The sequence below is a fragment of the Squalius cephalus genome, assembly GCF_949319135.1.
Source record: "Squalius cephalus genome assembly, chromosome: 3".
Classification (NCBI taxonomy): Eukaryota; Metazoa; Chordata; class Actinopteri; order Cypriniformes; family Leuciscidae; genus Squalius; species Squalius cephalus.
The window spans coordinates 57,088,266-57,103,448 of record NC_137124.1 but is presented as its reverse complement, the minus strand read 5'-3'; the positions used below and the strand labels follow the sequence as shown (position 1 = coordinate 57,103,448).

Genomic DNA, 15,183 nt, shown 5'->3' with positions numbered 1-15,183 from the left:
GTTCTACGCAATCCAGCGTGGCGGCGCTCTTAACAGATGTTTGTTATTCATTAGGCTATAATTCCTCAAAATAAGTAAAAAAAAAATCGTATTCTCTTACTAAAAGCTGAAAGCTGTCACAAAGGCACCTAAAAGCTGTCACAAAGAACCAGCAAAAGTAATGATTATGAATATGTAAAATACTGCAATGAGACATTTTAATTGTTTATTAATAAACAAGTGTTTTCTGTGTCGGCTGCAAAGATGAAGTTGACGATACTGACTCGCGATCTTCGCAGTAGTGAACGCGCCGGAGAGAAATGCACATTTCATACCGATTACATAGTTTTGTTTTGTTTTGAATGGTTCTGTTTAAATGTAGAGATTTCTGTAGATAATAGATATATTTCTATTTTTTTTAGGTGTGTGAGGCGAGTAGGCTACCTTATACGCTGAGTTTCGGTTCATGGATGATAGCTTAAGCTCCTGTTCAGGCGCTGGCGCCTCCGTGTCGTGATTATCTATTGTCTGCTATATTTACTTTTTATTTATTAAATCCAAGAAATTGGATAATGAAACACTGATTAAAATTAAGATACAATTAATACAAAACGAAATTTGCTTTAAAGAAAGGCTTTGTGCTTTCTGTTTGAGGTCTCTGTGAAAGTTTTAAAGCAGTCTTTTAGTGCCGCTTTCAGAGCGCTCACGTCCGTAATGGAGAACTGTCACGTAACATTGTTTTTTCCTCATAAATGCGAACACGAAAAATAAAAGACAAAAGACTTTTAAAAAAAGACAACCATCCACAACTTTATAACACTCCAGGCAAAGTACCTCTTTTTGGTCAACATCCTCCTTTTTTTACCCGAAATAGTCCCAAATTGCTGATTTTGACTTTCTTTTTGGTACGAAATCATCATTTTTTTGTGGCGGATCCTCTTCGTCGCCCATTTTTAGCTATAGGATTGCCAGTGAATGTTGGCTGTGAGCGGTGAGCAGCGGCACAGCGAACCAATCACTGTGCAGGCACGCGGAACGTGCATGTCACCCCAGCAACAAGCCATACAACAAACTCGTGTTTACTGTGTGCTACCCTGGTGCTACCGTTCTCTTAATACACCATGGGTGCTACCCTTCACATCGCATGTTCCGGCGATGTGACTATCGCTCATGCGCACATCGCGATGTCGATGTTAAAACAGAATATCGTTCAGCCCTAGTAGCAAGGCCTTGTGTGATTTATAAGATGAGGTTGCAAGTTTTGATGAGCCAGACTTTTTTGGTTGAACTTGTGACAAAGTTCAGAAGTCCAATCCGATTTTTGTGCATATCCGATTGAAATCCGGATAAGCTAATCCGAAATCCGCTAATCCGAAGAATGAGCTAATGTGAACAGCAAAAAAATCACATTAAATGCGATTTTTACAATTCTGTTTCAAGCTACATCTATATGTGGTTTGAAATCCTATTCAAATTGCATTTCTGGAAATCCGTTTCAGTCTGACCGCTCAGATCGGTTTTCGCATGGTTTATGAGACTTTCTCACGTAAACGTCAGACATTGTTATAGGAAACATGCTGGAAGTCACTGCCTAAAACAAGGCTGTGTTTTTCCAAAGTGCCTGATGAGAAGAAAATGACAATATAACGGAGACATATTTTGAAACCGGCGGAGACGACAGTGTGGAAAAAAGCCGCTCATACCAGCATCATACAGTTCTGCCTCAGAGGACATAGTCCGGCTAGTCGGCGGCTATACATTGTCATGTTGTAAAATGTAAATAAGACAATTGCAAACCCTCCATGTTGCAGTTGTTGTTGTTGTTTTTGGCGTATGGCTACCAACACAACGTCGCTGACATAGAAAGCAATGTAGATATTCCGGAAAACGAAAGAGTTGCATGGACACATACATCGGATCTAAACAATTGCGATACACAGTGTGGACATCAATATTTTAGATCAGATTCCAATTCGGATACACAAATAATCGGATTTGTACCGACAGTGTGAACGCATCTTAAAGGCAAGATTATCTGAAATAGATTATATCATTTTAAACACAGGGGGAAAAGATGATGTAAATAGTGTCTGTGATTGGTTGTAAAGTCAATTTGGAAATTTGTATAGATTGTGCTTCTGATTATTTCAGAGATATAACTCAACATATTATATTATATTATATGAAAATACAGTATGTGAACATGAATTTAATGAGAAAACACATTAGGCAGGCAGAACGCAAATACGACGCGATGACGTCATGAATATGCTAATTGACGTATGACGTCATCTAGTGACATTTAGCGACTTTTAGTATCAATGCAGTATCTCTGTTTCCAAGTGGAACGATAAAAACAAGCCAATCATGATATTTTGTATGCACACAAACTGGTGGTGGTTGAGAAGATTTCCCTGATCCCATTCTAAATCACTTTGGCCCTATTTACATCTGGTATTAAGGATGGTTTTGGTCGATCGGATTCACAACTGGACGACACTAAATACAGGTGTAAACGGGGGCTAAAACGTTTTGAGCTTGTCCACTTTCAACCACTTCCAGAGGCAGTGGAAAACACATTAGACCGGATTGCTGTCATAGTGTAGACGCTCATGTGGTCAAATGTGTGATGGTCGAAGTTTGTTTTGAAGATGAAAAACATACCAAGCACAATGTTCTCTCACCATTCCTGATTTCTAACACACACTCACAGTGTTCGGCTGGTCTAGAAATGAAAGCTGATGCTCTCTGTATGTTTTTCCGTCGTATTCATACGTAAATTGCGCGAGCTTATTTTGTCCATTAGATCAAAAGATCTGAAAAAAAAAATACATTTACCCACCCACAGACCCTCGAAGAAATCTGGACAGAAGTGGTTGAAAGTGGACAAAAGAGACGGATTAAAACATCAGGTGTAAACAGGAATGCGTCTCCCTCGTCTACTTGTGATCCGATCGACCAAAACGCATCTTAATACCAGGAGTAAACAGAGCCTTTTATTGTACATTAGTATTAAATGTGCTATATAGATGGTTCATTCATTCATTTTCTGTGTACAATTTTAATTGGTCATTGGATTATATGCTTATAAACTTGGTGAACTTAATTTAATAAAAACAATTTGTTAAAAAAAAAGAAAGCAGAGAAGAAACCAATTAAGTGTACATAAAAAAAGTGAATCTTGGTTGAATCCTGAGCCAAGATACTTTTCACAGAAGTAGATGCTTAAATATTTTTGTCAGCCTCCAGCAACTGTTACTGATAAAAGACAAAAAACTGGCAGCGAGTTACAATGGTACTTCAGAACAACAGTTATTGAGATGAATAAAAAACGGTCCAGTTTTAAGTCATGGGGGATACAAAAACAATTTAGAATCTAGAGAGCAATTTACTGTGTTTGGAATATAATGTTTTGATTTAGGGGTGGGCGATATGGCAAAAATATCATATGATTTTTTTCAGGCAGGGTCATGATCCACGATCTCATCACAGTCCTTTTTTCGTGTTGGATTTTTAAGGCTATTTTGCATGTCACTGAGCAGTACAGCCAAACTAATTTCCCTGTTTAAAATTAGCTTTACAAAGTAACAAAAAGATAAACGAATGACAGGTCAAAGTAGGTGTGGGACAAAATCTTCTTTCACTTTATTTAATTATTTTATCGTTTTTAAAAATAAGAACAATGATGCAAATTACAAATAATAGAATAAATTCAATATAAGGTACAAATTAAATAAACTGCTTTATTTTATTTAGCAAGGTCTGTTTTGAATATTCAAATAAAACTGCATTAACTTCTTTAAATAGACATTGATGTTACTGAAGGTATTCAGTGAGTGATTTTCTCTGTCTTGTTGTTTGATTAACATTAATTTACCTCATGCACGGATCCAATATACTGACACACATCCGAACTGTTTACATTCACTAAGATATAACCGACTGTGTTTATATAAACCTTGTATGTGTTTGACAGTTAAAGCTCAGTAAGAGAACTTAGTTCAGTGCTTGCACTGTGAGACAGTCAGCTTTGTGCGTACGCTTTCTGGTGTATCTCAGAACAGCGCGAGTTCTTTTCCCCAAACATTTATACTTCAAATGTAAACAAGAGCTGAAATGCCTTTGAAAATATAGGTGTAGAAAAGCATATGTCTTAATCTGTCGTTATTAGTATTGTTACACTTTTAAATGAAAAATATATTATTGTAATTTTACTTAAATAAGCTTGTAAAAGTTGCTCGATCTGTTAGATTTCTAGAGTAATTATAAGAGTACTCCTTACAGTACATTACACAAATACCAAAATAATAATTTGTTCCTGTCCTAATTTACATATCAGTCTCTTCCTGAATTTCTCCTCAGGGATCAATAAAGTACATGCTTTCCTGTAGCTCAAACAGTAGAGCGTTGGTGCTTGCAACACTAAGGTCACGGGTTCGATTCCCAGGGAAAGCAAGGACTGATAATGTAAATGTGTACCTTGAAATGCAATGTAAGTCGCTTTAGATAAAAGCGTCTGCCAAATGCATAAATGTAAATGTACATCTATATATATCTTATTTGAAAACACCTGCCTCGTAATGATTTCAGACCTTCGTACTTTGACTAGCTCTTTAGGCAGAGCAGTGGACGGTACCTGACGCTTGCAATTTAATTTATTCTAACTGGATTTGTCCAGATTCTGTAGGTTTTATTTTTTTTAATCCCTTCTAATCATAGCCAGAAACGTCAGTTTGTTCTGCTCTCCACCAGCCTCAGTCTTGATTGCTGAGAATGAAAAGGAAAAATTTCCTTCAAATCCCTAAATGAGAGCATATCTAGGCTATGGGTAGGCAGTGGAATACGCGCCGCCCACACTCTGCCATCCTCCCAGTGCCACCACATAAAGGCCTGCTTCATCAACATTCACAGCGCATTGGCTGTCTAAGTGTTTTCTATTCCTCTTGCCATGGGCACAGTGTGTCTGATTCACCCTGCTCCTCTGTGGCCACTCTTGTGTGTGTGTGTCTTTGACATGGAGAGAGAACGCAGTTGAAGGGTCAAGAGGGAGAGAAAAACAAGTCCGTTTGTGTGTCCATTGACAGCCCTTCCCAACCAGTGCCACACTTCCACAACATCAGCTCGGATCTGTTTTTGCAGGACGCGTCCCAAACACAGGGCTCCAATCATCTGCTCTTTCACTTTAGAGAGGCATTCTTTGTTGTGCTGGTGTTATACACTTTCTCTCTTTCTCTTTGGGATGCGAGAGCTGGTTCCACTGGTGTGCATCTCTTCTTTTGATGTGTTATTTTTCTCATCAGGGTGTTGGGCAGATCTGTATCGTGGTGACACTTTGTGTGGGTGGAAAGTAGAGCAGCAAGATCCCGTGGCAGGGAACACATCTCTCACACACTTTGAGATGTCTTTCCGCTGTGCTGCACTCTCTTAAAGACGTTGCAGACAGTCCACCCACACTTCTCATAAGGATAACTTCCTAAGTCCTAACACTGACAGTGTGATACGTTTATGTTGGGTTTCGAATCTTTAATGCAGGAGTGATGTGCCTTGCCGCAGAGTTTAGATTAAACACACCTGGTGATGAAGGCTTTGTGGTGACTTTCATGTGCATTCAAATATGATCTTTCCGACATTACTTGAACACAGCATGAGATACCTCTGGTGATAACTCTGGCACTCAAGATCCACTTTCCTGCTGAGTTTAGCTCCAACCCTAATCAAAAACACCTGAACAAGCTAATCAAGGTCTTCTGGATTACTAGAAAGCTACAGACAGGTGAGTTTGATCAGGGTTGGTGCTAAACTGCAGGAAAGTGGATCTTGAAGGTCAGGACTGTGTCTGAAAATGCCCCCAATACCCTCATTCACTATTCCCTACATTAATCCACTAATATAGTAAAACAAGTGAGTGAATTCGGACACTGAGTGCGTCAGAAGGGCTGCCGCTTTTGCGCAGTTTGTGTAATAACTATGTGTAACTATTGTGTAACAGCTCCAGTATTAATGAAAACATTTATCCTAAACTCTATCATGGAAACTATGTATAAACATTAATCAAACTATTTAACAATCAATTTAAAAGGAATTTATACCTGTATGATATTACGCTGTAGCCACATTGGACCAGCGGTTTGGAAGATGGATGGATGATTCCGTTGCGGGCGCCATCTTCTGGAGAAACGCAGGAATTCATTCGGCACGTGACTCTCATAGTGCATTATGGGTATTCTCTAGCCGCTGAGCGTACATCGGTTGTACACTCGTTATTGCGGTGCATTGTGGGATTGAATGGGTGCACTTGAAAACTACGGTTTCGGACACCACTACAAATGTCTGTTCCCTCAAATAGTGCCCTATTTAAGGAAATGGGGGGAAATTTCGGACACATACCAGATTTGCCCAGCCCTGCCATAAGACCTGCGCTATATCCAAAATCGAATACTTCCCTAATATATAGTCTGCAAATAACAGTACGCCAAAAGAGTAGTATGTCCGAATATTCGAAAAACAGTAGACGACAAATCCCCGGATGGCCTACTACTTCCGGCGAGATTCTGAAGTGTGCATTCAATGGACACTTTACTATCCCATGAGGCCATTGGATGGGATTTATGAATAGAAGTGAAGTGACGCTCGTTGGTCACGTGACAGTAACAACATGGCTGATGAAGTACGATTGAATTTCATTCATACTACCCATATTTATACTATATAAAACATACTTTTTAACGGACTTGATTTGCATCTTTACAGTGGTTGTCATTCCACTACTTTTGTTGGATATCCCTTAGTTACACTATGGATGCATGCAGTGCTACCTTAGATTTCAGCAAAAAAACAAGGTATCTTGTAGGGGAACATAATTTAGAGTGACATTTGTGTCAGGAACGTAACTAGGAAAACAACAAATGTTGCCTAGGTAGCACGCTGAGCTTTGTAATAGAGCATCTATCTTCCATGACTTATTGCAGATCAAGTTGTTGCTGAGTCGCAGTGTCCTCTCTTGACTTCCTCGAATCAACAGTGCTGTGCTTTATTTCAGCCAAAGCCCAGTGTGGAAATCTTATCTAGTGCACTGCAACCTTTTATTTGTGGACAGACATATTGACTTGCTCATGTTTCAGCCCAGTGCGTGAATCCCAGAATGGCAGGAGGTTAAGGGCAGACAGCTCTCAGTTCATGATGAAACAGTCAGAGGCAGATTGGTGCAATATTTCTAGGCATCACTCTGACACAAATCCCCGCTGCAGGACGTTGGAAGCAGACCAGGGTCGTGTTGGTGTGGCATCCACTCTCACAAGCCATGCATGCTGATGCCTCCAAATGTCAGCCCTAAATCTTCTGAAAGTTTATTGCTCTTGAAGTAGAGCCCAGAAAGCCCTCACCCACAGACTATGAAGGGCTCAGTGCCAGCAAACACAACTGTGCCAAACAGCAAGGCTCATGTGCCAGTATCCTGATTCAACCCTCTTTCCAGGGCCACCTCAATAAGCCATTGCTATTTTATTGCCAGAATTGACTGTTGGTTTAAACAAAACATAGCTGATTGTGTCATTACCTTTTCTGGTTTCATTTGCATATTTGTCACTTCTTGGATTTCATCATGAGGTCAATGAAGCGCATGCATCTTAAATATCAATATTTTTTTTCCTGTGCTCATGTATTTCCTAGTGAAATGAAAAATTTGGGTGGACATATTGGATGACTACTCCCCCATTTTTAAAATATCACTAGGCTTATGTAACGATGAACGATTTAAAAATCTATATATTTTCATCATGTCTCATGTTATTTCTGCAATTGTTTTATCATGACTTAAAAAAAAAAAAAAGATGGTTTGCTGGTCTTAGCTGGTTTCCTTCCAAACCAGCTTGACCAGGATCCGGGAACAAATAAGAACTTAAAAAATAAGCTGTTTTTTTTTTTAAGCCAGATTTTTTTTAGTGTTGTTTTGTGGAGTTTGTGTTATTTTTCTGAGTGTATGTGAGAGCTTTTGTTTTGTTTAATTCTTTATGTATAGTTTTATTTTAAAATTCTGTGTTTTGCATGTTAAATATTACATGTGCACAATGTATTGATTTAAATCCCCACGATTAAATCTTGACAGAGATGTTTTTAATGAAGTGTAAGAGTGCAGCCGTGCACATGCCAGACTTCTGTTTGTACCACTCTGGCTTCTGAAGAGCATCAGAGGTGAAATGCCGGCCATTTAGCCTCATTTAGTCTGGGTTCAGACAGGTGGCCAGAGAACCACTAATGACTGCAAGTGAAAGAGGAAGGGGCCCCGCTAATGTGCTCTTCGACTGACCTCCATTGACATTTTTCAAAGGAACGGTCATGAATTCAGCTCTCACATTCTGATGCCCATACTATAATGTTTGGGATTGGGAAAACAAGACAAGGTTTTGAGTAAAAAGATACTCCTCCTTGAGTAATAGTATGCAGAACATCCTAGAGGCTTATCTGAAATGCATGTATTAGTTTGACTGAAGACATATCAAGGTTACACAACATTATACTGCCTCTCATGTGCTTATAAGGGCATTTAATTGGAATCTAATATTGATTTTGCCTGCTTTTATGGTAGTGTAAAATCACAGAAATATCCAGCACTTACCTTTCCAAGCTTCTGTAGCAAAGCCTCTGAATCACTGCCAGCCCACAAACATTTTCATTTACTTCAGCTATTTTCACACAATTGCTAAACCATTTGCAGAGGCGGCTCACAGTACTGCAAAGTCAGATGGAGGACACCATCAAACAATTTTCCTCCCAGAAATGACACACTCTGCTCCTTACAGCTTTTAGCTGGTGTAATCATGAAGTACACAGTAAAAAATACCATGCTGCTTTGAGAGTCTCCAAAATACCATTTGAACTATTTAAATTGTGGCTTCTGCCAGTACTGTATGTGAAATATTGTGAATGAGGTGGAGGAGCATTAGAATTATAACTCCATGCTATTACTGTCTCATTGAACCTCTAAGATAAGAGATATTCTCACATTATATTAAGGGTCGTCTTTATTTTTTACAGGTATGCTGGTGGTTAATGTTACCTGGAGGAACAAAACATATGTAGGAACACTTTTGGATTGTACACGTCATGACTGGGCCCCTCCAAGGTACGTGAAATGTTTTAACTTTTCAAATCAGGAAAATCAAGTGTTCTTCTCCCCAGGAGCCCCCCTCCCTTCCTCCCACTTCACTTGCCCCTACTCCCTCCAGGCTAACAGTAAGCCAGGTGTATCACATCCATAACCCTTAGGGATGAGGCACACTATTAAAAACATACACATCTCAAAGCTTATCAAGTGATAAGAATACAATCCAACCTCTGGCTTAATGCAAGAATCTAAATGTGTGCTTTTTTGAATCAGTTTTATATTTTGAATATCCATTTTTAATTAGTTGTTTAGGAGTGATTTTGTTACGAAAAGCTTTTTATTAGTATTTAAATGTGTTAACTCGTAAAGTGCATGCTGTATTAAATATTTAAAGTACAATTCTAAATGTCATACTATTTCGTATTTTAACTGCAAGCACGTTTTAGAGGTCTAAATGTTTTTTTGTTTTTTTTTCCAAATTCCTATTATTTTTTTACAATTTTGATCTAATTTACCCATTGACAGCATTTAATTTAGTGATTGTCATGACGGCTAATTATTATTAAGTTAATTGTGAAGGTCTAATAAATAATTTTCATTTTTCTTTAAGGTTCTGCGAGTCTCCCACAAGTGACCTAGAAATGAGAAATGGACGTGGCCGTGGTAAAAGAATGCGACCCAATAGCAACACCCCAGTCAATGAGAACAGCAACTCGTCTGATAATAAGGGCAGCAACAACAGCAAGACAAGAGCAAGTTCCAACAGCAAGGGTAGGCGTGGAAGCCAAAACTCCTCTGAGCGCAGGACTCCGCCCAACAGCAACACAGAGGACATAAAAGCCAGTCCCTCCTCAGCCAGTAAGCGCAAGAGCAAGCCTACATCAGACATGGAGCCCAACTCCAGCTCTGAGGACTCTAAAGGCAATAAGCGTATGCGCACAAATTCAAACGGTGGAATGACCTCTTCTGCACTCCCAATTCCTATCATCAAAACTGAGTCCCTTCCTCCTCCACTAGACCGAACCTGCCCCTCACCTGTACTGATTGACTGCCCACATCCCAATTGCAACAAGAAGTACAAGCACATCAATGGCTTGAAGTACCATCAGGCTCGTGCACATAATGACGATGATATTAAGTTAGATATGGATGGGGACAGCGAGTATGGGGAAGAATCCTCTCTCCACCCTGAGCCAGGAAGTTGCAACGGAGCTTCGATTACACAGAAAGGCTCTCTCTCCCCAGCACGGTCTGTCACGCCTAAAGGAAGAGGCTTTGATGCTCAGAGTCCATCTCCCTCTCCTGGAAAGTTTGGCTCTAAGACAAAGAAAAAAAATTGTGATGTTGAAGCAGACGTTTGTGGCACACCAATGGAGGGTTGTGAGGATGGGCCTTGCGTCACTGCTGACGAGGCTAGCAATGATGGCATAGAGGACAGGAAGTCCAAAAAACCCAACAGCACTGTCAAGTCTGACAAGCTGTCCCAGAAGAACATGAAATCTTCCAGGTCCATGGCTCCATCCATCCCTTCTCAACAGATGTACGCTCTTCAGCCAACACCATTCAGTGGCGGGAGCCCCAACCATCCCCCTGGGTTGGCTAACATGTTGCAGGGTATCCCCAAGAGTCCCCAGCTGAAAGGCATGCAGTCTAAGTTAGGTGTAGCTGGGGACTCGTCGCCAATTAATCCAGCCTTGAGCAGCTCCAAGGACAAAAAGAAAAAGGACAAGAAAAAGAAAGATTTGGCTAAGGATGCAGACAGTCCCAAGCTCCCAGCAAAAAGTGGGAAAACTGAAGAGGGGAAAAGTCCATACTCTGAATCCTCTGACCCAGGAAGTAGAAGTGAGGGTCATCTCAATGGCTCGTCGGACCCTCATCAAAGCCGCCTTGCTAGCATGAAAGCTGAGGCAGATAAGATATACAGCTTCACTGATAATGCCCCCAGTCCATCCATCGGGGTGGCCAGTCGTGTGGATAGCAGTGGACAGCCTCTCACTCCTCTTCACGTTGTCACCCAGAATGGGGCTGATAGCTCCTCGGTTAAGACGAATAGTCCTGCATACTCTGACATATCTGATGCCGGAGAGGATGGGGAAGGCAAAGCGGAAGGGGTCAAAGTCAAGGCGGAAGATCAGTCAGGCAGGGATAGTGCGAAAAAGGCTCTCTTTCCCTCTCAGGCATCCTCTAAGGAATCTTCATATTATGCTAGCTATGACAACTACTATTCTCCAAGTTACACCCACCCTAGCCCCGGTAGCTCCACTGCTAGTGGGTCTGTACCAGACGGGCAACCTGTGAAACTAAAGAAGGAAGATGAACAAGAATTGCCAGAGGAGAAGGCGAAGGTGGATGTGCAGGATGAGCGCAAAGCTGAGGTCGCTTCAAGTCACCCACACCAACAGCAGCAAGCCTCGGTCATTCAGCAGCGCTCCAATATGTACATGCAGCCACTCTACTACAACCAATACTATGTCCCACCATATGGATACCCAGACCAGGTTTATCACAACCACCTCATGAACAATAATCCAACCTACAGGCAGCAGTATGAGGAGAGGCAGAGACTTATGGCTGAGCAGCACAGGTCTGCTGAGAAAAAGCCTGATTTTGGTGTAAAGGACAGGGAAACCTCACTGAAGGAGGACTGGAAACAGAAGGGCCCTGTTCCTCCAGGCTTAACAAAAGCCCCCAGCCTTTCAGACCTGGGAAAGCCACAGGCCACTGGCAAGCAGAGAGACACTTCCTCCGAACCTGTCAAGTCAGTCATCATCCCTAAAGGGGAGGAGGTCAAGCTACAGCCACAGCAGGCTGAGGGGCTTAAAATGAAGCTTAGTGAAGCTGGCCATCATGGAAAGGATGACTCAAAGGCAAGTGTAGAGTCTGCCAGGCTGGGTATGGAGCAAGCCATGTGGTACAGACAGGTGAGGCAAACATGTGATTCTTGAACTGAACGACAGCACTGTTGACAAGCTAGAGGGATAATTTACCCACAAATGAAAAATGAGTCATCTTTTACTCACCTTCATGTTATTTAGGTTATATATATTTCAGACCGGGGAGTCTGAAAAGGACAAAAACAAGCCCAATTAAAGTCTTCTAATGCAAAACGCAAGATCTGGCCTTTTGAGTATTATTGTGAGAATTGAAATCAAAATAATCAAATCACAGATTTCATTAGGGTGAGAATTGAAATCAAAATGATAAAATCTCAGATTTCATTAGGGTGAGAATTTAAATCAAAATAATAAAATCACAGATTTAATTTGGGTGAACTAATTTCATTACCTTTCAAAAACCCTAACTGTAACTTCTTTCTGTTTCCAGTACCCTGACAGTCAGAGACCGCCAGATGAGGAGCGAGACAGGGAGCGAGACAGAAAAGGCAAAGATGAGAGGACCAGGCCGAAAGACAGCAGCTCCAAAGAAGATAGTAAAGATGGAACTGATGGTTCATGTCCTCCCAACACTGAGGACCATCGAAGCGGGGGGAAAGATCCCCGGCCCAATGCCCACATACCTTTCAGCTCCCCCTTGACACAGCACCAACCATACCTGCATTACATGCATGGATATCCTTTTGGACAAAGCTACGATCCCAACCATCCTGGATACAGAGGCATGTCCTCCGTCGTGATGCAGAACTACCCAGGTAAGATGAATAATAACATCTGAGTTTAACGATTGATTTGTATGGTTTGGCCAACATCATACTCTATGCAAGTACAGAATGGTGCAAAGGATTGCTTGGAAGACGCATTTTGAGTGCACAGTCTTCTTGCGTTGCATTTATTATGTCCTTAGCAAACCTCAGTACTCAAGGTGGCCACTGAGTTACTTTCAAAAACCACTGCTTTTAAACCAGATGCGTTATCATTTAGGTAGCTAGCTTTAGACATGACAACAGTTTAACTGGTTCAGCAAAAATCTCCTCGCGTAGATGACCTGATCCCCACTATAGTGCTCCTTGTGACAATGTTGAGAGTGCAACACATACTTGCACTGCTTTATAAATTGGTTTTGACATTTTATAGCACAATGACATGTGAAATCAACTTTGGCATGGTGGAAAATTGCCATTCATATACTTGCATAAAGTATGTTTTTGGTCTTTATCTGCGTTAAAAGTGCGTAAAGGCACTTCCATGAAGTAGAAACTCAGTATGGATTCCTAATCTTTAGGGTCGTATCTGCCAGCGGGATACCCTTTCTCCCCTTACGGCAGTAAAATGGGAGGTGGAGAGGAAGCAGAGAAATCTCGCTCCAGCCCCACAGTCAGCAACAAGTCAGCTTCAGAGTCCAAAGCCTTGGACATACTACACCAACATGCCAACCAGTACAAGAGCAAATCGCCCACCGTTGCCGACAAGCCCTCCCATGAAAGGGAGCGAGGAGCAAGCGACCGAGAGCGGGAAAGAGAGAGGGATCGAGAGAGGGAGAGAGAAATGGATCGGCCTCGATCATCTCCCTCCCAACGCCTAATGCCACCCCACCACCACCACCATCATCTAGGCTATCCCCTTGTAGCCGGGCAGTACGATCTGTCTTACGCCACAGGTTAGCAATACTTTTTTACATTGACTTGTAATATAAAATATGAATATTCTGATTATTTTGAGATGGTTGTGGATGAAGCTCACACAGTCTATTCAGACTCCGGGGGTGGGGGTGGGGGGGGGGGTCGGTATATATGTATATATGTATATAGTATATATACTAATATGTATATATAGCTAGGGCGTTTCTTCCAAGGAGGCAAGGGAGGCAGTGCCTCTTCAAGAAATTGGATGAGAAAATAATCCATATTAGAAAAATAAAACAACGCAAATATTACAAAAATGTGGGTTTAGTGGGGGGTAATTGATAACGAATGGGGAAAAGTCACGTGAGAGGAAAGAATGACTATCGCAGTATGATTGTGTATGATTGGTTTGTGCGATAAATCCCACCTCTTGTTTTCGTGCAAGTTTGCAAATCGGTCTGAATGAACAAAATTATGGTGTTAATGGGAAGACTAATTAAAATGTAAGTAAACAACTCAGCCATTTAGATATCACCGCTTTTGTCAGTCACGTCAAAATCAAACTTGAAATAGACTGAAAACATGAAGACTGTGGGAAGTGTTTATTGAGCTTGTATGTATGTATGTATGTATGTATGTATTATATATATATATATATATATATATATATATATATATATATATATATATATATATATATATATACCACCTTATTTCAGAACACCACCATACACCACTGATTTGTACTATACTGTGCATTGTGACCTTATGTTTAATTATGACATTGTTATAAATTACTTTCTGTACCACACTATTCAAAATTAGATTTTTTTTAAAGATATGGGGGGAAGGGGGATATAATATGAACCAGGCATTTCTTAATGAGATTTCAAATGGCTCATCTGATGTGTTTAGGAGGGAAAAACAACAAAATATTGCTGCTCATAAAACTGTGCCAATTCCACAAGGAAACTGAGCGTAAACAACATCTTTACTGGATGTTCCTTAATTGCAGGCCTTTCATCGTCAGCAATTGTTGCCAGTCAGCAAGCCTCAGCCCCTTCCCTGTACCCACCAGGACGGAGGTGAGAATGGTAAGAGGAAACAAAGATCAAGGAAAGTCAGCAGAAGTGATGGATTGTGGCCAAACAGAGAGTAAATCGCATAAATCAGTCAGTTTTGACAGCAACACGTGTATCCCCATTTCCACTTTCATGTCATGCGTAATGTAAAAGCTTGTTTTTGATATCCAAGCTTACACTAAAGGTTCTGTAGACCTCCCATCTGTTTCATGGCAGCATGATTATAAGGACTCCTAGATTGAGGCTAGTGTTTTTAGCATAGCAGCATTGCTAGCACTCCTGCAACCGTTTCGACAAACGAAGCCTATGCTGACCTCTGGTGGAAAGACATGTAATAACATCAGGGAAATGGGGAGAGTCCATTGGATTAGGCATGTTTAATAATACATATAAAAAAGACTAAATTTACATTGATAATTAATTAATTGTTTATAGATTTCATTTGAAAGCCAAATCATAGATTCAAAATATGCTGTATTCTGACCAGTTGCTTCTTGTGT

The 15,183-nt window shown here is 40.8% G+C and overlaps 1 protein-coding gene across 3 annotated transcripts in view; it reads left to right on the top strand.

The window, feature by feature from the left end:
- znf609b (zinc finger protein 609b) overlaps positions 1–15,183 on the top strand; it is a 56,503-nt gene that overhangs the window by 39,276 nt on the left and 2,044 nt on the right. For 2 of the 3 annotated variants that reach the window (XM_079864929.1, XM_079864931.1), the window contains 5 exons: positions 9,013–9,100; positions 9,693–12,003; positions 12,407–12,731; positions 13,262–13,636; positions 14,617–14,686. In XM_079864929.1, coding sequence (XP_079721055.1) covers positions 9,013–9,100; positions 9,693–12,003; positions 12,407–12,731; positions 13,262–13,636; positions 14,617–14,686 — 3,169 coding nt within the window. Of the gene's footprint in view, positions 1–9,012; positions 9,101–9,692; positions 12,004–12,406; positions 12,732–13,261; positions 13,637–14,616; positions 14,696–15,183 lie in introns of all 3 variants that reach the window. The other variant, XM_079864930.1, reaches the window with a different exon arrangement.